The sequence below is a fragment of the Vulpes lagopus genome, chromosome 14, assembly GCF_018345385.1.
Source record: "Vulpes lagopus strain Blue_001 chromosome 14, ASM1834538v1, whole genome shotgun sequence".
Lineage (NCBI taxonomy): Eukaryota > Metazoa > Chordata > Mammalia > Carnivora > Canidae > Vulpes > Vulpes lagopus.
The window spans coordinates 17,231,729-17,252,635 of NC_054837.1; the positions used below are offsets into that span (position 1 = coordinate 17,231,729).

At 52.6% G+C, this 20,907-nt stretch overlaps 1 protein-coding gene across 2 annotated transcripts in view; it reads right to left on the reverse strand.

The window, feature by feature from the left end:
- The window catches only part of MYO18B (myosin XVIIIB), a 256,479-nt gene that overhangs the window by 213,949 nt on the left and 21,623 nt on the right, over positions 1-20,907 (reverse strand). For both annotated transcript variants that reach the window (XM_041729151.1, XM_041729150.1), the window contains exons 4-11: positions 18,544-19,851; positions 18,185-18,251; positions 17,365-17,477; positions 15,848-16,024; positions 11,373-11,571; positions 9,111-9,253; positions 8,160-8,260; positions 7,760-7,823 (exon numbers count right to left, since the gene is read on the reverse strand). In XM_041729151.1, coding sequence (XP_041585085.1) covers positions 7,760-7,823; positions 8,160-8,260; positions 9,111-9,253; positions 11,373-11,571; positions 15,848-16,024; positions 17,365-17,477; positions 18,185-18,251; positions 18,544-19,851 — 2,172 coding nt within the window. The remainder of the gene's footprint in view (positions 1-7,759; positions 7,824-8,159; positions 8,261-9,110; positions 9,254-11,372; positions 11,572-15,847; positions 16,025-17,364; positions 17,478-18,184; positions 18,252-18,543; positions 19,852-20,907) is intronic.

Consider the following 20,907-nt stretch of genomic DNA (forward strand, 5'->3'; position numbering starts at 1 on the left):
GCCACTGCCAAGCTGTGTGCTCTTAGGCAAGTAACTCTACCTCTCTGAGCCTGGTTACCGCTGCTGAAAAACAGATGTGATCATAATCCCTTTGCTCAAAGGATCATTCAGAGGATTAGGGAAGAGGAGGCTCTGGGCAGAGCCCCTGGCAAGAGTGCATGATCCCCCAACTTCCCGTTGGGAGACCATTCCTCCACAGTTGACAATTGGGTCATAAAAAATAAATGCGCCTCGGGCCAAAGCCTGGAAGGTAACAGCCAGAAGCAAACTGCTGGGAGGCAAAGATGATTATTATTATCACCGCTGCTGGGCACTTTAAAAAAAAAAATCAGGCTAGGTTGCAGAAAAATAAATTACAGAGAAGAAGAAAATAATATGAAAGCTTTGTGATTTCAAATGTGTCCTGGTGCCCTGGCAGATCTCAAATAAGTTCCATTTAAAAGCTGAAAGTGGCAGGCAGCAAGGGCGCAGTGCAGGGACAGGATGTGGGATTGCCAGTCAGCGAGAGGAGGCGGAAGCCACCGGGGGACCAGCACCAGCCCGATTTCTCGCCCCGGGCCCTGCTCCAGCCTCATCCTGTGCTCTGCAGCCACGCTACCCTGTTTGCTGCTCTCCCCCTTCCCCTTTGCATCAGGCGCCCAGCGGAGCAGGAAAACTGGCCTCGCTGCACCTGTCTGACTTCACTCCATGCACCAGCAGACCAGCTCATGCTCACCTCCTCCGGGCAGCCTTCCTTGATATGCCTCCACCCCTCCCAGCCTGGCCTCAGCCTACGCGCACCTCTGTTCAAGCACCTGTCATTCTGGCTTCGAATTATCTGCTAATATGGCCTCATGGAGGCCTCCACCTGCCTTCAAAGCCATGAGTCCTTTGTGACAGAGACCCAGCTGAGCTATCTCTGTGCCAGTGCCTGGGACACAATGAGATCAGTAAATGTCCACTGATGAGTGAATGTCAATGGGATGTCGCTTAATGTCCCTGAATCACAGCCATTAATGCTGAGATAGTTTATCCACCCACTGTGCCAGGCCCACGGTGCTACTAACCCCCATGTTCACGGACCCCAGAGGCCAGGCTGGCTGAGGAAGGAGGGCCCCTCCGTGATTCCCAGCAACCACCCCAGCTCCCAGGACACAGGCAATGGATCCAACGAGAGACATGAGATCCCCAAGGCCCCTAGGAAATGCCTTTAAATGCATAGTGGGATAAATTAAAGTGCAATTAATAACTTTCTGTCTACCAGAACTAAAATCACAGTGAAATTTAGAAAATTGAAAAGACATGATTTTAGCCCAGTTATGTTGAGTGGGGCTGCTCGTTCATTCATTTATTCACTCAACAAACATTTATTGAGCACTTGCTGTATGCTGGGCTCAGGTCAAGGCCTTGTAAAATATACAAGCAGTGAACAGGACACTGAGGTTCCCCATCTTCTTGGACCTTAGGATGGTGGGGAGACAGACAATTAGCAAGCAAACATGATGAGAGATTGTTATCAATGAGCTCATACACACCCACCCACCCACCCACACACACACACACACACACACACACATTAGCAGGGGGCCTCTCCCCAGAGGGCTGGGAAGCAGGGACAGTAACACTGAGCCGGATGCCCAGGATGGATGCACAAAGATGTTTATCATCTCATTATTAAGAACTACAAGATGGCTTTAGAACCTTTTCAGTAAATGGACAACAGCAAGGGAACTCTTCGGGGAATCCTGACTCGCCTCTGAACGCCTAGTCATTAAGGATACTGTTTGTGAAAGTTTTGATGACATCCGGTTTGTTATGAACTATATAAAATATTCATAGAAAAAGTGCTGAGAGCAGATCTGTAAACATGTTACCAATGGATGTCTCAGGTTGGCCAAGTCATGGGTGTCTGTGTTTTGGTTTATGTGAGTGCATGTGATTTCATTTTGGTTTTGTCTCTATGCTTTTTTCTGATTTTTTCACAGAAAGTGTGCATGGGGCAGCCTGGGTGGCTCAGTGGTTTAGTGCTGCCTTCGGTCCAGGACCTGATTCTGAAGACCTGGGATCGAGTCCCACGTTGGGCTCCTTGAATGGAGCCTGCTTCTCCCTCTGCCTGTGTCTCTGCCTCTCTCTGTGTGTCTCATGTCTCTCATGAATAAATAAATAAAATCTTAAAAAAAAAAAAAAAGGAAGTGTGCATGGATTAATTTTGAAAAAAATAAGTATTATATGTATATATATTTATTTAATCTCTACATCCAAACTCACAACCCTGAGATCAAGAGCCACATGCTCCATCTACTGAACCTGCCAGGGGGTCCCAAAAAGTAAATGTTATATTAAAAATATAAACTTGAGGGATCCCTGGGTGGCGCAGCGGTTTGGCGCCTGCCTTTGGCCCAGGGCGCGATCCTGGAGACCCGGGATCGAATCCCACATCGGGCTCTCGGTGCATGGAGCCTGCTTCTCCCTCTGCCTGTGTCTCTGCCTCTCTCTCTCTCTCTCTGTGTGACTATCATAAATAAAAAAAAAAAAAAAAAAAAAAAAAAAGATTAAAAATATAAACTTGAGGAGAGAGATAAAGCCAATGAGACAGAAAACAAGGTGTGTACTGCCGAGAGGCCTGGACTGGGGGTCTCGTGGACCGCTGAGGCCTTGCCCCACCCAGCTGGTCCAGTGCTGCCATACAAGGTAATGGTGAGTAATAATAACAAATCATAATCATCATAATAAATCCTGAGCGTCCAAGCACTTGATGGACTTTATGTCACTTAACCTGGGCACAAGGGGGACTATGAACACCCAGTTTTACCATTGAGGAAACTGAGGCACAGGGAAATGAAGTCACCCAGTTTAGGGCCACCCATCCAGTACTGGAATCTGAACCTGGATTTGTCAAACTCCAGAACCCTTTTATTTATTTTATTTTATTTTATTTTATTTTATTTTATTTTATTTATTTATTTATTCATGAGAGACACAGGGGGTGGGGAAGATACAGGCAGAGGGAGAAGCAGGCTCCCTGCGGAGAGCTGATGTGGGACTCGATCCCAGGACCCCGGGATCATGACCTGAGCTGAAGGAAGACACTCAACCGCTGAGCCACCCAGGCGTGCCCAGAACTCATTTCTTAACCACTGTCATCAGTGAATTTTCAGGGAACAATGAAAGCCTCGGTTACAGATGAAGTCAGAGGTGATCCAAGCCTGCAGGACTGGCTAGGAGGAGGAGGAAGATGGCTCAGCCAGGGATGAAGCGGGCTATAGAACTGCCAGATGAAATGCAAGACCTATAGTTCAATTTGAATCTCTGATAAATGGTGGGTAATGTCGTCATGTAAGTATATTTCCCGTCAATATCTGGTGGAGCAGGAATGCTGGCCTCACTTGACTCTCTGGCTCACCTCCTCCAGGCAGCCTTCTCTGATAGGACACCAACACTCCAGGCCTGCCCATGCAATATTTAAGGCATCATTATACTAAAAAAATTATTCCATATTTATCTGAATTTCAAGTGCAACTGGGCATCCCGTGGGGGTGGTTTTTTGGTTTTGTTTTTTAATTTTACTGAGTTATAATTGACAGATAAAAATTGCAGATTTTTAGGTGTACCATGTGATGATGTGATATAAGTACACATTCTGAAATGATTGCCACGATGAAGTTAATGAATACATCCATCACTTCACATAGTTACTATTTTTTGTGTGTGGTGAGAACACTTAAGATCCACTCTCCTAGGAAATTTGAAGTATGCCATAAGCACCATTATGAACTAGAGTCACCACGCTGTACATTAGCTGCATTACAAGATGGAAGTCCTGGGGGATCCCTGGGTGGCGCAGCGGTTTAGCGCCTGCCTTTGGCCCAGGGCGCGATCCTGGAGATCCAGGATCGAATCCCACGTCAGGCTCCCGGTGCATGGAGCCTGCTTCTCCCTCTGCCTGTGTCTCTCTGCCTCTCTCTCTCTCTCTGTGTGACTATCATAAATAAATAAAAATTTTAAAAAAATAAATAAATAAATAAATAAATAAAAATTTAAAAAAAAAAAAAAAGATGGAAGTCCTGGGCATCCTATATTTTTGCGTGCTCAATCTGGCAGCTTTGGGAGCTTGTACTTAGCAACTCCCATCCTTGGGGGTATTTCCTGACCACCCAATTCCCCTACTGAGACAGTACCGGGACCACCCAACCCCAGAAAACTAGCTCTGGCTGGGATCAAAGGCCAGTGAGCTTTCAGACTTTATTTTTGTTCGTAGAACACTGAGAAAAGCTTCCCTGGATACCTGCCAGGTAGCAGAGAGAGAGAGAACAAAGGAACACCCCACCAGTTCCCGCAAATCAGCTGGCCTAAAGAAAACACCCCCCACAAACATACACAAAAAAGAAATCTACTTCAAAAGCCTGCCTGACACGGATTCCCACTGTGACCCATTCCTGTGTGCAGACTGTTAACAAAAAAGTCAGGCTGGAGAGAGCTCACAAGGACGGGGCTCGGGCTCTTCTCCTCAAAAACATCCCTCTTGCAGACTCAGATGGATCCACTAGGCCAAAATTCCTGAACACAAACGGGAAACCCCAGTGCTGGGATAGCCTCTCATCCTGCGCTGTCACGGTCAAGGTCTGGGGTCCTAACGGTTCCCCAACTGTGGGGAGAAAGTGCGTGGGAGAAAACGCCGCTCTGGATGCCTGCCAGTGACACGGGGTGTCGGAAGAAGAGAGGGTCAGCCCCCAGAATTTAAAGAAGGAACAGCTGCACCATTTCTGCCTACTGCAGAAATGAGCCCCATGTCAGCGGTTCTTAGAGAGGGCGGCCCCTGGGCCAAGAGCAGCAGCATCACCTGGGAACTGGTGAGGAATGCAGATCCCCAGGCCCTGCCCAGACCTGCTGGACGCGTCACTCTGGAGAGGCCCCAGCAGGTGTGTGCTCACTCGTAGACCGCTTCATTACAATGTCATCGACAAAAGATAAACTACTCATCTTTAAAAGGTATAATCTGGGCACCTGGGTGGCTCAGTGGCTGAGCGTCTGCCTTCAGCTCAGGTCATGATCCCGGAGTCCTGGGATCGAGTCCCGCATCGGAGCCTGCTTCTCCCTCTGCCTGTGTCTCTGCCTCTCTCTGTGTGTCTCTCATGAATAAATACAAATTTTTTTAAAAGGCATAATCTGATAAGCTATCACCGCAATAAAGACAATGACCATACCCATCGCCACCCCAAAAGTTCCCTTTTATCATTCTTTCTCCCCCGCCCCGCCCACCCCCACCCAGTGCCCAGGAAACCCCCATCCTGTCTTCTGTCACTGGCAGCCGGTCTGCAATTTGGAAAGTTTCACATACATGGGGTCATAGTTATTCTCTCTTCCATCAGAGATTTTTATCAGCACAATGATTTCGAGAGCCATCGTCTCCTTGGATATGCTAGTTGCTCCTTCATTTTTACAGCTGACTAGGATACTATCTTTATCAATACTCCACAGCCACTCACCTGTTATTAGACACGCAGGTAGTTAGTTGTTAGGTTTGGGCTATTGCAAGTAAAACTGCCAAGAACTGGGGGCGCCTGGTTGGCTCAGTGGTTGAGCATCTGCCTTTGGCTCAGGGTGTGATCCCGGGGTCCTGGGATCGAGTCCTGCATCAGGCTCCCCCTGTCTCTGCCTCTCTCTATGTGTCTTTCATGAAGAAATAAATAAAATCTTATTTTAAAGAAAACTTGCCAAGAACTGTCAGGTCACAACCTTTGTCTGGACATGCACTTTTATTTTCCTGTATAAATACCTAAGAGGGGATCCCTGGGTGGCGCAGCGGTTTGGCGCCTGCCTTTGGCCCTGGGCGCGATCCTGGAGACCCAGGATCGAATCCCACATCAGGCTCCCGGTGCATGGAGCCTGCTTCTTCCTCCGCCTGCGTCTCTGCCTCTCTCTCTCTCTCTGTGACTATCATAAATAAATAAAAATTAAAAAAAAAAACTTTAAAAAATAAATAAATAAATAAATAAATAAATAAATAATAAATAAATACCTAAGAGTAGACCAGTGTATCATACAGAAAGTGTAGGTTTCACTTTTTTAAGAGACTGTTTTCACAAACAGCTGTACTGTTTTACATCCTTGCCGGTGGCGTGTGAGAGTTCCAGCTGCCCCAAATTCTCACCAGCACTTGGCATGATCAGTCTTTTAAAACCCAGACGTTCCAGTGATGGTGTAGTGATATCGTAGTGGTTTTAATTTAAATTTCTTTAAAGACTAATGATGTGGAGCGTATTTTCACGTGCGTATCAACCATCCGTGTGTCTTCCTTGGCAAAGTGTAGGTTAAAATCTTTTGCCCATCTCTTTGGTCAGGTTGTATTTATGTGTTTGGATAGTCGTCCATCATATTCTGGATTCAAATACTTTATCAGATATGTGATTTGAGAATATTTTTTCCTGGTCTGTGGTGTGTATTTTCATATTAAAAGTGTCTTTCAAAGAGGACTGTGTGTTTAGTGGCCCATCTAAGAAAACTTAGCCCAAAACAAAGCCAAGAGAAATCTTTCCCTCGTTTTCTTTTCTTTTTTTTTTTTAAGATTTTATTTATTTATCAATGAGAGACACAGAGAGAGAGAGAGAGAGAGAGAGAGGCAGAGATACAGGCAGAGGGAGAAGCAGGCTCCATGCAGGGAGCCCAATGCGGGAGGCCAAAGGCAGGCGCTAAACCGCTGAGCTACCCAGGGACCCCCTCCCTCGTTTTCTTCTAGAAATATTATGGCTTTAAGTTTTACATTTGGGCCTATAATCCATTCTTTATTCGTTTCTGTGTATGGTGTGAGGTTGTGGATTGAAATACGTTTTTGACACAAGAATTCCCCATTATTCCAGCACTATTTGTTTCCCAAACTGTATCTTTGTTAAAAGACTTTGGCATGGAAATGATCTATCCTCCCCTACGTGGTGAACTCCTATTCATTCCTCAAACCCTGTCAAATGTCCCTGTAGCTAAGAAGCTCTTTAAACTATCCTCTGGTGCCCACGGCATCTTGGGCAACGTCTGGCACATTTGTATCTCACATGACTGCATCAGTGCCCATATCCCTCTCTCCTGATAGAGTAAAAATTTGTGAATGGAGACCATAATCCCAGCACTTAGCACAGACTTGGCATAGGAGCTGGTGGTATATGCATTGGGTGGTGGGCGACTCAGAAACCAATTGTTAAAATATAAACCAATGAGTTTTTTTTTTTAAAGCAAACAAGTCAACACCTTGCTTTTTTAAATATCTCTACCATCTCTCAAGGTCCTACTCACAGACCACATCTTCCAGGAAGCCGTCTCTGACTGTACTTACCCATGGGAATCACCAATAATATTGACTAAGAGTACCTGATTGATGGATCTAGGCCAAGACCTGCGCTCAGCACTTTATGCCCATCATTTCATTTACCACTCACCCCGACCCAATGAGTCCGATACTACGACTCCCATTACTTGACCGGAGAGGATACAAATGTTCAGAGAGGTGAGGTTTGAGGTCATGTATCTAATAAGTGTCAAAGCCGGGGTTTGAGCCCAGACATGCTTACGTCTCCGAATACCACCTCCTGAATCCCTTGATGTGTACAAGTCCCACTACCCTACAAGCCAGGCCCTGCAAAGACAACCCTTGCGTCCCCCACATGACCAGTCCTTGCCAACCACTGCTTAAAAAGAAGAGTCACACAGGGAGCCCCTCCATCACGCTCCCATCCTGGCCACGGGGACACAGACACCCACACCCCTCCCCCCAGAAGGACCTCCTCCTCACCTTAGGCCATACACCCATGCCGAACGAGCTGCTGTCTGCCATCTGGTGAAGGTACAGCTCCGTCCTGGAAGCAGAGAAGGGACTGGAAGTCAGGGAGGGGCTGCCCACCTCAGTGGCCCAGCAGACCAAGTGGTCATCACGGCAGAGGGCTCCCAGGGCCTGCCCCAGGCCCTTGTCCCCTTTCTGGAACATTCCTCACTTGCAGCTCTTCCCCGGCCCTTCCTAAGTGCCAGGAGAACCCAGCATGAAGAATCACAAGCTACACCCAAGGGAGCAGGTTCTAACTCCAGGTCCTCTGCTAACCGGCTGCGTGAACTCGCTCCAGGGTAATCTCGGGACAGTGGACCTGAATGAGTCCTTGCCACATGCTAAGTTCGAAGATGCCAACCCTGTCACTCACCTGAGATCCAGGTCCAACCCCGCTAGCATCTGGGAGAAAACCTCGAAATTGCCTTCCCCTTCCGGCTGCCGGGCCACGCGGCTCTTCTCCAAAAGCATCGTCTGCAAGGGGAGCGGACGGGACACGGTGGGCCCTCGGGGTACCCTGCCGGCGGGCCTGCGGCCAGCTACCCAGAGGCCCCGTCGGGGCGCCCCTCTGCCCTGATGCACTTTTTGGGGGGCAACAGCTCAGATCCACACTCTGCCGGGACAGGTCCATATGGAAAGTGCACCGTCCCCCATCCCACTGGCCCGGAGCCCTCGACTAGGGCAACACTCTCCCGATGAAAGCGCCCAGGGGCAATGACAGCTGCACGGAGCCGGCGGCCGACACCCTCGACACCCTCGACACCCTCGTGGTGAACAGAAGCTGACCAACCTGACCCGCGTGCTGACTATTGGTGGCACTGCCGGGCCAGGACAGAAAAGGGACTTCGGGGGCACCTATGAGTTTTCTTTGAGTCTGGATATCATCCCACCTCAGTGTCCAAACCGCCCTGCTAATAACCTGATCCTATTTTCTGCTCAAACATGCGTGAGGCGAGAAGGGGAGCGGCATGGTCATCGGGGTGCTGGGGGCCAGCAGGCCCTGTGCCGGGTACACGCGCCCGGCCGCGGAGGGCTGGCGAGCGGCTGTTTCACGTCAGCTTATGCTTGTAAGGATCCAGTGATGAGAGGCTGGGCTATATGTTTACCCATGAATATTTCATCCCTGCAGCATCCAGAGGTGCAGACAGGCCAGCAATGCTCCAGGGTGCTGAGCGAGCCGGGGAGGAGGTGGCCACGGCTGGGGGAGCCACCACCACTTAGACACATCCCAGGGACCCAGGTGGAGACATGGCCCTCCCTATGCCGGGGCTGGGGATACTGCAGGACCAAGGGCCCTCCTCTCCTGTACACCCAGAGCACGCACCTGAAGCTGAGCAGCCGTGACTCGTCCCATGGCATTGAAGTCCAGCGACATCACCATGGCAAACCGGGTGGCACTGCAGCTATGGCTGGTGGACACAGAGCCAAAAGCCCGGAGGATGGTGAAGGTAGCTCGGATCTTCTCCACTGTTGGGGGCAGGAGGCAGGGCGTCACCCATGGCCCAGGAGCCACCGCCCTCACTTCTCACGAAACCACCTTCCCGACTGGCAGCTGCACCAGTCCAAGCCCATCTGGGCCCAAGCCCCAGCAGACTCGTCGCTGCCTCCCCAACTCACACTAACTCACACACATTCCACCACTGCCCTGGCTGTGTATTGCAAGCAGGATGCAGGGGGGAGCAGGATGGAGTCAGGAAGGAGACGTGCGCGGCCAGGATAGATACAGCCCGATGACAAGGGCCTCCTGGATCTGATCCAGAGGGGCAGGGCATTAACGTTCTCAGACCTGCTTTGAGGGAGTTCACGGGGTAGCAGCAGCCTTGAAAAGCCCCGCTGGCTCTCCACAACTACTTATTGGGCACCTACTATGTGCTAGGCACTGTGCCGGGCACCTGGATACAGTCTATCCTGACTCCCACCCTCAAGCTCATGTACTCACAGCAGAACTGTGAGCCAAGACTGGTGCCTCTCCCCGCTGCATTCCCAGCCCCTTCTATAGGTCCGGGGAAGAGTAGGTGATCAATAGAGTTTTGGAATAACCCCACTGACACAGCGGCACCCATAACAGTTAAGGGGATTTGATATGGCTCTGCCTTTGCTGGATACCTAATGTGCAAACCAACCTCCCTATGCCTCTGATTCCCCATCGGAAGATGGGGATAGTGATAGTACCCACATCGGGGCACCGGGGTGGCTCAGCGGTTGAGCATCTGCCTTCAGCTCAGGGCATGACCCTGGGGTCCCGGGATCAAGTTCCACCTCGGGCTCCCTGCATGGAGCCTGCTTCTCCTTCTGCCTATGTCTCTGCCTCTGTGTGTGTGTGTGTGTGTGTCTCATGAATAAATAAATAAAATCTTTAAAAAATAATAATAATGATAGTACCTACATCATGCGGTTGTCACAAGGACTAAAAGATTTTAATAATGTAAAGCCTTTAGTCCCTGCTCCAAAGGCGGTGTGGCTAGTATTAGAATTGTGATCACTAGGAAAGCAATGTTTCTGGGACTATGTAATTCTCAGTGGGGAGAATATTGCCCCCAAGAGGGCAAAAGCGGATTCTTGCCGGTAGGGAGAATGTTGCTTTCTTACGTATAAAGCACAGACATGCCTGCACTGCATGAAGAGAACGTAGTATATCTATGACAATAAGATTTCATGGTAGGGGGTGATTGGGGAAGAAAATGTCCAAAAAGCCTCCTTATAGGGGTGCAGCAATGAGAGAAACATTGAGAGCACAGGCCCAGGGCCTGGAGCTCTAGAGCCAGGTGGCCTGGGTTCGACTCTCAGCTCCAGGATGTATTAGCTGTGTGGCCTCGGGCAAGCTAGTCAACCTCACTGAGTCCTAATGGTCTCATCTATGATATCTGAAGAATAACATCTGCCTCATAGAACTGCTTTAAATCATAAATAAGTTAATATGCTTGGAATACAACTGGCGCCTAAGTCCTCAGCAAACATTTATTATAGTTACTATTATATTGTCATTATTATTATTATTATTAATTGGCACTCTTTCTTTAAAGCCTAGCTGAAACATCGCTTCCCCAAGGAAGCCCCCTACCCCCTCCTCTCCTCTGAGCTCCCTCTGCCTCTCTCCTAACCAGCTCTGCCACCACTTTGTGCAGAGCATTCAAGTTTGGCACATATGCGAAGTTCGGTTGCCCTTCTGGCTGTCAACTCCTCATGAGCATAGGCCCTGCCCTTCTGTCTTTACTTATTGGGTCCCCTGTACAGTTCAGCAGGTTGTGCACTGCACAAGGACACCATTTCCAAGGGGCCCATCGTTTACATCATACAATCATATGTCAGTATATTTATTAGGATGATTCCCCAGCACATGGCAGGCAAGTGTTTGGCTCTAACAATGTCAGTGTATGATAATTTTCCTGCGGTTAGCTGTGAATGTCTTGAGGAAGGAACACCTTTTTCTAATTTGCACAAGGGTGTCCAATGGACAGGTGGCCCTGCCCAGAACCAAGCACAGTGTCTGCACATAGGTGATCCATGAATGCCAGCACACCCTCCCACTCTCCCCACCCTCTCCCACAACCCATCCCGGACACACATCACATGGAGACCACTGTACCTGAGACCCTGCCATCCACACTGCCTGCCATTGTCACCAGGTGCTCCAGGACCTGCTCACAGCAGGTGGTCTTTCCAGCACCACTGCGGCCCAGAGCCACGATGCTCTGGTCTCTCCGCTGGCTCAGTAGCGCCCAGTATGCCCGCTGTGCCAGGGAGCCAAGGTGGGCTGGCAGGCCGTCCCGGCGGCCCCTGAGCACCTGCAGGAAGATGATCCTAGGCATTAATCTTCCCACCGCAGCCAGTGCCCAGGGAGCACCCCAAGACAGTGCCCTACCCCAGCCTCGAGCGCTGACCCCTATGCCTGCCTGCCATCCTACCCCAGCCTGATCAGAGGAGTCTGGAATTGGGATAGCCTAGACTAGACTAGACCCCAAAGCCTAGCCTTGGGGTTTAGTTCTGCCCCTGACTCACTGTGAGTCCTTTGGCAGCCTTTGAGCCTACTCTGAATCTGGGTCTCCTCTTTAGCTCCCAGGAGGCTTGTGTTGGCTCATTATTGGATAGTACTTGCCCGGAATGAGGCAGCTGGATGAAATGGCAAGATTGATTAGTGATGTCTGCCAGGAAAACAGAATAGGCATGGGGTAGCTGGTGGTACATGTGTCATGTATTTGCCATAACAGTTTTAGGTAATACCTGAGGTCCTCCACTCCATTCAGTCACCCACTCATCCATTCATTTACTTTTCATTCAATTAAAAAAAAATTATTGAGTGTCTACTAGGTAGCAGGCACTGTTCCAGGCGCTGGGGGCAGAGCACTATGCAAAACGGATAAAGGAAATCCCTACCAACCATGAGGAGATACTATTGTATACCTCTTAGAATGGCAAAAAAAAAAAAAAAAAAAAAAAAAGTTTAAAAAAAGTTTTTGTAACACTCACTACCACATTCTGGTGAAGACACAGAGCAACTGGCATCTCCTACAATGCTGGTAAGAAGGCTCAAATGATACAGTCACTTGGAAAAAAGTGAGACGGACGCTCATCATACAATCCCACTGTTCAGGACCTACCCCAGAGCAATGGCCCTTTATGTTCACCAAAGACCCTCCATGCCACTGGTTCTATTGGATATGTATTCAATATATTATATTCTGGCAATATATTCAAGATCACCAGAAACTAGAAACAGCCCCAAGTGCCTTTTAACTAGTGAATGAAGGTAAGCGACCATCCTGGTTGTAACACCGGGAGTCCCCTGTCCCGGAATACCCTTCCCTCCTGGGGAAACCAGGACAACGGGTCACCCAGTGAGTAGACAAACTGGGCACGCACTCCATAGATGAACCAGTGGCCAGTCGCCGCAATCACATGGGCCAATGCCAAATGCATGGTGGTAAGTGGAAGAAGGCAATTCAAAGGTGACCGGCTGCACAATTCCAATTATATGACTTTTCAGAAAAGGCCCAATGATAGGAACAAAAACAAAAAAATAGAACAAAGCCCAGATCAGTGGCTGCCAAAAGCAGGACACGGAAGTGGAAGGTGACAACAAAGGATCCAGAGAGCTTCTCAGGGGCCATGGAACTGGAACGATCCTGTAATTGATGGCTGAGTTGGTTACACAACTATACGCGTTGGTCAGAAAATTCTAGGCCCATAAGCTGGGAAGGGTGAATCGAACTGTATGTAAATTATACCTTAATAAATCTGACTTAAAACAGCCCTGCTTACGGAGCTCGCTTTCTGCTGGAAGAGGCAGATGATAAACAAAATAGGGAATTAAACTTTATCTCACGGGAGATGTTTTAAAGCCTTGAGCCTGCATGAGATTGCCAAGGAGGTGGGCTTTACAGAGGAGGAGAGAAGAGGTGTGGGGACAGGGCACTGGGCCTTGGCGAGGTCAGGGAGACCAGCAGAGGAGGCTGAGGGGGAGGGCCAGCGGGATAGGGGGAGATCCAGGACAGGGGAGTCCTGGAGCTCATGCAGGGAGCCTCTGCAGGCGGGGCGGGGTGGGGGGGCTTGGCCTGGCCAAATGCAGCTGAGGGCCAAGTAAGGGGAAACCAGAGGTCGGCGCATTTGGAATTGTGTTTGGCAGCATGGAAACCACTGGTGACCTTGATGAAAGTCGGCTGAGCATGGCCTTTGGGATAGAGGCCGATGGGAGATGAAACAGTGAGTGGGAAGGCACTAAAATGGGCCGGGCAGCGGGCCTGGCTGGAGGAGGATATCCGAGAGCCTGGCATGACAAACAGGCGACCGCTGGGCCAGCCAAGACCCCATCTGCCCCCTCCAGTGCCTTTGCAGGGCCAGGGCTGCAAAGCACAGTGTGGTGGCACTTCCTGTCGCCTGGACCTTCGGCCTGGGGCTCAGGCCCATTCCCAGCTCTCTGCTGGCCTTTTCACCTTTTCTGCCCAAGACACCCAGACACAATGATGAGTCCCTGTCCTGACACAGAACACAGGGCTCAGAAGGACCCCAAAGCTGACAAAGGTGGGACAAGCCCCTCCCAGCACCCCCCCCCCCAGTCCCTGCACTGGCTGGAGATGGCCTCTGGACACGCAGCAGGCAGAGGGTCCTGGGGTTCTGAGTCCCGGAGCCACCTCCCACTCTGGGAACGCCAAAGTTCAGGGGACAGGCTATCCCATCTGTCAGGTCCCTCAGGGAGGGGGTGCCGGAAGGGCAAAGAGAATCCTCCTAATCCAGGCCCCTGTGTACACACACAGGTGCAGGCATGCACACGTGCCTTACGTGCTTGCACATGGGTGTGCTCACAGGCACACGCACCCAACCAAGTGGCTCGCAGCCACACAAAGGTGTCCCCATCTACACCGCACACTCTCATACCCATGCTCACACACCTATGTGCCCCCACACCCCCAGGCACACGCCCAGCTCCCAGCCTCTGGGCAGGCCAGACTTCCAGTGAGAGAGGCCCCCAACCCTGCCCAGGCCCCCACCAAACCCATCTCAGGGCGGCCCCAGGCCCAGGCTCACCGCGGGCCTGTGCTCCCACCTGGTGGCCATCTGAAGAACCAGACTTGACTCAGCCAAAGCGCAGAAGGTGGTTTCGGGTTTGGGCTGGGGAAGCTGGAGGCTTTGAGGGGGCCTCACCCCCATCCCAGGGTTACAGGGCCTGGGGCATCACTGAACTCAAATTCCCCTTACAGGGCACCTTCCAACGCCTGCACGTTAGTCTGCCCGGGATCTGCAATGGAGGCCTCGGGCCAGAGTAGTCGGCGAGAATCTGGCTCAGCATTAGGGTCTGTCCTAAGTCTCCCAGGAGCTTATGAGGAGCAAGAGGAACCATCAGCTTCTTGGAGGCTCAGAGGCCCGGGGCTGCACTCCCAGAAGCACGGCCCTCACAGCAAGGGAGGGGAGAGTGCACACAGCGGACAGCCAGGCTGGACGGGCCACGGGCTGGGGAGCACCTGACGGGGAGGGGTGGGGAAGAGAAGTCTTGGGGGGTCCAGCCCGTTCCCACCTACCCTCCACGCAGCAGCTGAGGGGAGCCTGTTCTGGCACAGGGCACACCATCTCACGCCTCTCTGAAGACCCCCAGAAGCTGGGATCACGCTCAGAGCAAGAGCCAGAAACATTAGGATCATAACAAAGACCTGGTGTGACCTCGTCCCCACGTGTCCCCGACGCTCAACTGCTCTACTAGACCACGGTTGTCCTTTGCTAGTGGGGGCCTGTCTTCCCCCGTCGAGAACGGAAGCCCCCCAAGGGCAGGCTTCTCTGTCATCCCTGCTCTCCCTCCCTCCTGTCTCAGTCAACAGCCTGTGGGACCAGCCAGGCACCCCCCCACCCCTGCTCAGAGGGCGCGGGTGTGGCTGCAGGTCTCGCCACAAGGTGGCACTGAGAGCTCGCCTTTGCTGTCACTGTCTTGACCAAAAAAAAAAAAAAAAAAAAAAAGAAATCAAAAACCAAAAATCCCAGCCATTTCTATACTTCGCAGGAAAAGAGTAAGTAGGAGCAGAGTGGAGACTTCTGGGTCCCCATGTCAGTGGGTGTCCGGGCCTGCCGAACGTGCAGCATGGGCTTCGGAGCCCAGAGAGGCTGGCGGCCCCGGGCTTAGCCCCGCTCTCCCCGGGCTGAGCTTGAGGACTGGCCCAGCAGATGTCATCCGTCACACGCAGCTAGTAAGGGTCCCTGTCTCTTCAGGTGTGCGTGAGCGTCCGTTGAGCTCTTCTGCTCAGGAGCTTGGAGCAGGGCCTGGCACAGGGCTGATACTCCTTCAATACTTGCTGGCATTGTCACCATCCCCAAGGCCCCTGCTACTTCTAGCCGTGACTCCTCGTCCCCCTCTACAGAGGGGGGTCAGGTGGTCTGCGATGACCACGATGACCACAGTGACCATGATGCCCCGGATCTTGTATCTGGCAGGATGCTACTCACAGACGGGTTTGCGGGGGGCTTTGGCTGCCCGGCTCTCTCCCCTGAGATGCAGAGGGAACCCCCACACCCTGAGGACACCCCACGGGTGTCTGTCGAGGCACCTGTCCCCAGCCCTGTCCCTATGATCCCACTCACCTTGCCTGCAGAGGGTGCTGGGGGCCCTGGACGCTGGAGGACGATCAGGTCTGGCCCCTTGAAGGTACAGGGCAGCTGCGCCCGGTAGCGATGCAAAAGCGTGTTCAGGACACTCGATTCGTTGACACTGACCAGGGAGGCCAGGTCCTCAGCCTGGTCCAGCTCAGGGGGGTTGGCCTGTGGAGCATCACACAAAGTGTCCTCTGGCCTCACACACACACACACACACACACACACACACACACACACACACAGTCCTGGTGACCCCATCCCTGGAGAGCTGTTTGCCACACACCAGGACAGAAGACAAGGACTCTGGAGAGAGAGAAACAGGACCCTACAAGCGAAATAAGGGTACCCTGCTCCTTTGCCCTTCGTGCATCCTGAGGGCCACCTGTCTCCTCACACTGGTCCTCCTTCCTGAACTCACTGCCCCGGGAGGGCGATGCTCCTGAGAGACTTGGCAAGATTCAGAGAGCCTCCTGGGTCTCAAACACCACACGGACGGTGGTGTTCCAGAGTGAGGAAGTACCCGTGGCTGTTGCCTCCTCTCCGGCTCTTGCCAGGAAGCTCTGCGTGTGTTCTGTGATTCTCGGGGGCCAAGGCCAGTGCCCCAAACAGCCCCATTTCTCTGTCAGCCCATCATGCATTGATCCCTTGGAAATAGGCCCAAACCCTTCCAGAAGCAAGGGACGATTGCAGCTTCTTGGGGCATCCATTCTAAAATGCTTCCTACTATTCTTTCCAGCTTCAAAGAGTTTTCTGGGCCTATGGCTCTGGGGTTTGCCTCAAGCCTGAGCTCTCTCATGGGTCAGCCTCTTTGTTAGGGACACGGGCCTACTGCAAACTCTGAACACCAGCTGGGGTAGAGCACCCGGGGTGGGTAGAGGGTGGAGAAAGGGGAATGATGAATGAGGCCCACACAGACCTTCTGGAAGAAACACATTCTTGATTGATAATAGGCTGTGAGAGATGGAAGAGGATCGGGACAGGACCGTTTTTCCCATCATTATACTCTAAATCTCAAAAAGATTTATGGTGTGCTACAAAAATTATGCAAAGCATAATTGGGCTTATCAACCAAAAGAAAAGGTAATACCCAAAATAATAGGCCATTGAAACCTAAGCAATAGCTAACGACAAGCTGCAAATTTGGCTCTGAGTTCCCTGGCAGTCAGGGTGAAAAGGGAAACTCACTACGTAGCATGATTTGCAATGTCCATAAAACAAAAAGCGATCACTTTCTTGGATCAAGTGGAACTCCCAGTTCTGACAAACAATGTCTGTTAATGTGTCCTCATAAAGAGAACACAGCGATAGAGCAGCAACCTGCCCCGCCGCCCCCCCACCCCGAACAATATACCTCCCACAGAACAATGAGTTCCATGATGGTCTTCCTCACAACTCCCTCCGGGGCTTTGGGCCAAAGCAGACTTTGCAGTCAGGTGTAAGGAAATCTCTTGCAGGGGTGGGGGAAAGAGGAGTGGAGTAGGTGGGGAAGGAGACAGAGCGCTCACCCTATGAACATGCTCCTCATCCACCTCGGTGATGGTTTTGTCAGCATCGATGCAAAGTCGTACCCTGCCTGCTGGCAGGTCAGCTGTTCCCTCATCAGGCTTCAGCACGGTTGCTGGTGACAGTCCAGAGAGAGAGAGAGGACAGGCTCTAAGCTGAGAAGCCAGACCAGGGAGCTTAAATAGGTGTCCTGGCTCAGGTCAGAAGGGGCAGCACTGTCTCCCCTTGGGGCCTGCTCACATGGAGGCTTCTGAACTGTGACCCCAAGTCCTTTGAGGACAGCAGCTGGGTCTGCCCCACCTTGGGCTTGGTGCCAGGCACAGGGCAGGCACCCTGATGGTTGGGAGCCTACGGGCTGGCACCTCCCCTTCCAGCGTCCGTGGCAGACATCACTAATCAATCACTCTTCCCAGCCGTGTTCTGACTGGGACTCATAATTGCCTCTCGGTAGAGTGTGGTCACGACTACTTGACAAAAGTGGGCTCGTGAGATGAAACCCCTTTGCCCATTTGCACCACACTTCATTTCCTGGAGGAACACAGTAGGGGCCAAACAATGCATGGGGCATCAATGAATTCATTAAATAATTAATTACCAAAGCTTAATTGCCTTTGGAAACAGTCCCCAGGAGACCAGCTGCCAGGTGGGGCAAATGGCACTCAACGCTTCTCAATCCAGAGGCCACAGACCCCCACCCTGGACTCCTTGTCCCTCACCTCCCCCCCGCCCCCCGTGATCCAGCACCTACAGCTAGTGGCAGAGGGGGCGCAAGAAGAAAATACAGGAACCCTCCTCTACTTAGGGGTTAACACTCCTAATTACCAAGGGTAAATCCATCCTTCTGAACCAGCCAGACCTTCTCTGCCTCGTACCATCTGTCCTCGGGCGCCTGAGAGCAAAGATCACATAAATCAGAGCAAGAGGACACTTCCCCTGGCCACCACCCCACCCCACCCCGAGTCAGGAGCAAACCCAGGAGTCAGTGGGAGTTTCTTACGGTGGGATCTGGGACCACCCAAAGCAGAATTTCCCCAAGGAAGAGCAAAGGGGGGGCGGTGCTTATTTAAATGCAGATGCCTTGGCCCCACTCGTGGCCTTTTGAGTGGGAGCTCCAAGGCAGGGCCCAGGAATCCGCATTTTGAGCAATCCGCCCTCCCCGCTCCGGGACCGCAGCCCCTCACCTGGTCCGAATCTTCGCTCTGTGCTCCCCTGCTGCCCTCGGGCAGGCCTGGCCCCTCTTCACTCTCCCTGCGACTCTGACTCCGAGGCCTTTCTGTGGGGCCTTCCCGAGCAGGGGGTCTGGGTCCTTCCACCTCCGTCTCCAGGGCCTCGGTTCCATCAGCTGCTCCCGAGCGGGGCTCCCCGGCCTTCCGCGCTGCGCTGTGTGGCCCACCCTCCTTCTCAGCAGCCGCTGAGGTCTCCCCACGGGCCCCCACCTCCTTGGGGGCTTTCCAGCCCTTCTCTGTCTTCCCTGCAGCTTCACCGGCCTCCCGGGACTCACCCTGGGGCTGTCCTTTTCCTACCTTGGCCCCGGGCTCACCTGACTTCCCAGGTGCACTGGGAGGCTCGCCGGCTTTGCCCACCTCTCGGGGAGCGTCCCCCCCCTTCCCGGCCTTCTCCTGCTCCTTGCTCCCCTTCTCCGCCTTGATCTGCGGTTCCTCTGACTTCTCTGCCTTACTTGGGAGGACACTTTCCTTGTCCTTCTTACTCTGGGGACCGTCCCACTTGCTCCTTCTGCCCAGGGGGCCTCCCCACTTTCTCACCTGGATTTGGGCCCCAGCCCTTTTCCCTTCACTACCCACATCCTTGGAGAGATTCCCTTTTGCCATCTTGCTTGGGGGGTCCTCTGCCCCCTTCTCTGCTGTTTCCACCTGCTCCCCTTGGCCTGGCCCCTCTCTGGAGGGATCCTCTCTGGAGGGCTCCCCCTGGAGCTCATCCCCTTTCAGCCCTTTGGTCTGGGGGGCCCCGTCCCCTTTCCCCCCTGCACCTTGTTTTGTTAGTAGCACCATGCCTGGGTCCCCAACACCCTCAGTCCGGGGCTTCTCGGCCTTTGTGGCTGTGTCCTTAGTGCTGCCCTGGGGGCCACGAGGAGTCCCTGGAGTCCCCCCCTTTTTTCCCCCTCCAGGGTCTGTGGCTGGGGGTGGGGTCTTGCAAGCAGGGGCATCACGGGGCTGGGTCCTCTGCTCCGGCTTGGCTGCGTCCGGGTCTAGCTTGGCTACCATCAGCAACACGTCACCCCTCCTCACGCCTCTCTTGAAGGGCAGGGGTTTTTTGGCTGGTGTCCCAGTGGGGCCCGATTCCTGGGGCTTCTCGCCATTGATGCTGGTCATCAGTACAGAGTCTGTGGTGCCGGCCCCCTTGCTCTCCTTGCCTGGAATGTCTGAGTTCTGCGGAGAGCTTGACTGGTTGCCTTGGGAAATTTGCTGGTTTCCAGATTTGGTGCCACTGTCGGACTTGCTCTTGGGTTGGCTAGCAGAAATTTCTGGGGTCTAGGAGACAGGCCACAACCATACTTAGCTGCTTGCTGACCAGAGAGCTTTGCCATTTGCTCACCACTCCCTCCCTCCCTCCCTCACTCCTTTGTTCATCCAGCCATTCATCCACCCAAAGACCTTCAAGCGCCCCCAAGACCTAACAGGCACTGTGCTAGGCGGTGAGCCGAACCCCAACACCCTGGACCTTGGCCCAACGCCTCAAGACCAACTTCAGAGCCCACAGACCCACTCACTTTGCCATTCGCTGTGTGGCCTTAGGTATGATTACTTGCCCTCCCTGAGCCTGTTTCCTTATCAATAAAATGAGGAGCATAAGGGCCTACCTCGCAGGGCGAGCGTTAGGATTCATGATAATATAGGAAACCAAGCCCAGCACAGAGTAGGTCCTCCTGCCTTGCCTGGCCAGGACATCTGTGCTACAACACCCCCTGCCAGCTCCCGTCCCGGGCCTTGCTGCCTTGTGGTGTCAGCTCTGCTCAGAGTTCTGTCCTCAAGCCCACCTGGCTGTGGCCTGAACGGCTCACAGGGCCCGCTGTGCTGAGGCCTCTAGAGGAAGAGACCCGGGCGGGGAGCACAGGTCCACCCTGATGCCTGGCTTCACCGCCTGCCCTCGCCTGGGTACCGCCATAGGGCACCGTGCTGATGCTGGCCTCCCGCACAAACCTGGGCCCAGGAGTCTGGGGTCCTCACCCTCCCCTTGCACCTGAAGCAGCTGCAGGATCATGTTGATTCCACCCTCATGGCCTCACACCTGTGTCTCTCTTTCCAAACCCGGCTCCACGTTCACCTGGGCCATTGTCACAGTCTGATCTGCTGTTCCTTCAATTCGCTGCCAGCCATTTTAATCTAAATCAAAAGATTTTGGCAGTGGCCCATAGCTTATGGGAAAATTATTCAATACCATCCCCTGCCATTCAGAGCCCTCAAAAAGGAGCCACCACCCTCCATTCTGGTCCATTGTCCCTACTTGTTCCCTTTGAGTCACGTGGGGACATCTCCTACCACATCTGACCAGCCTTTGCTTCCATGCTTCTGTCCTCCGTCCTCTGT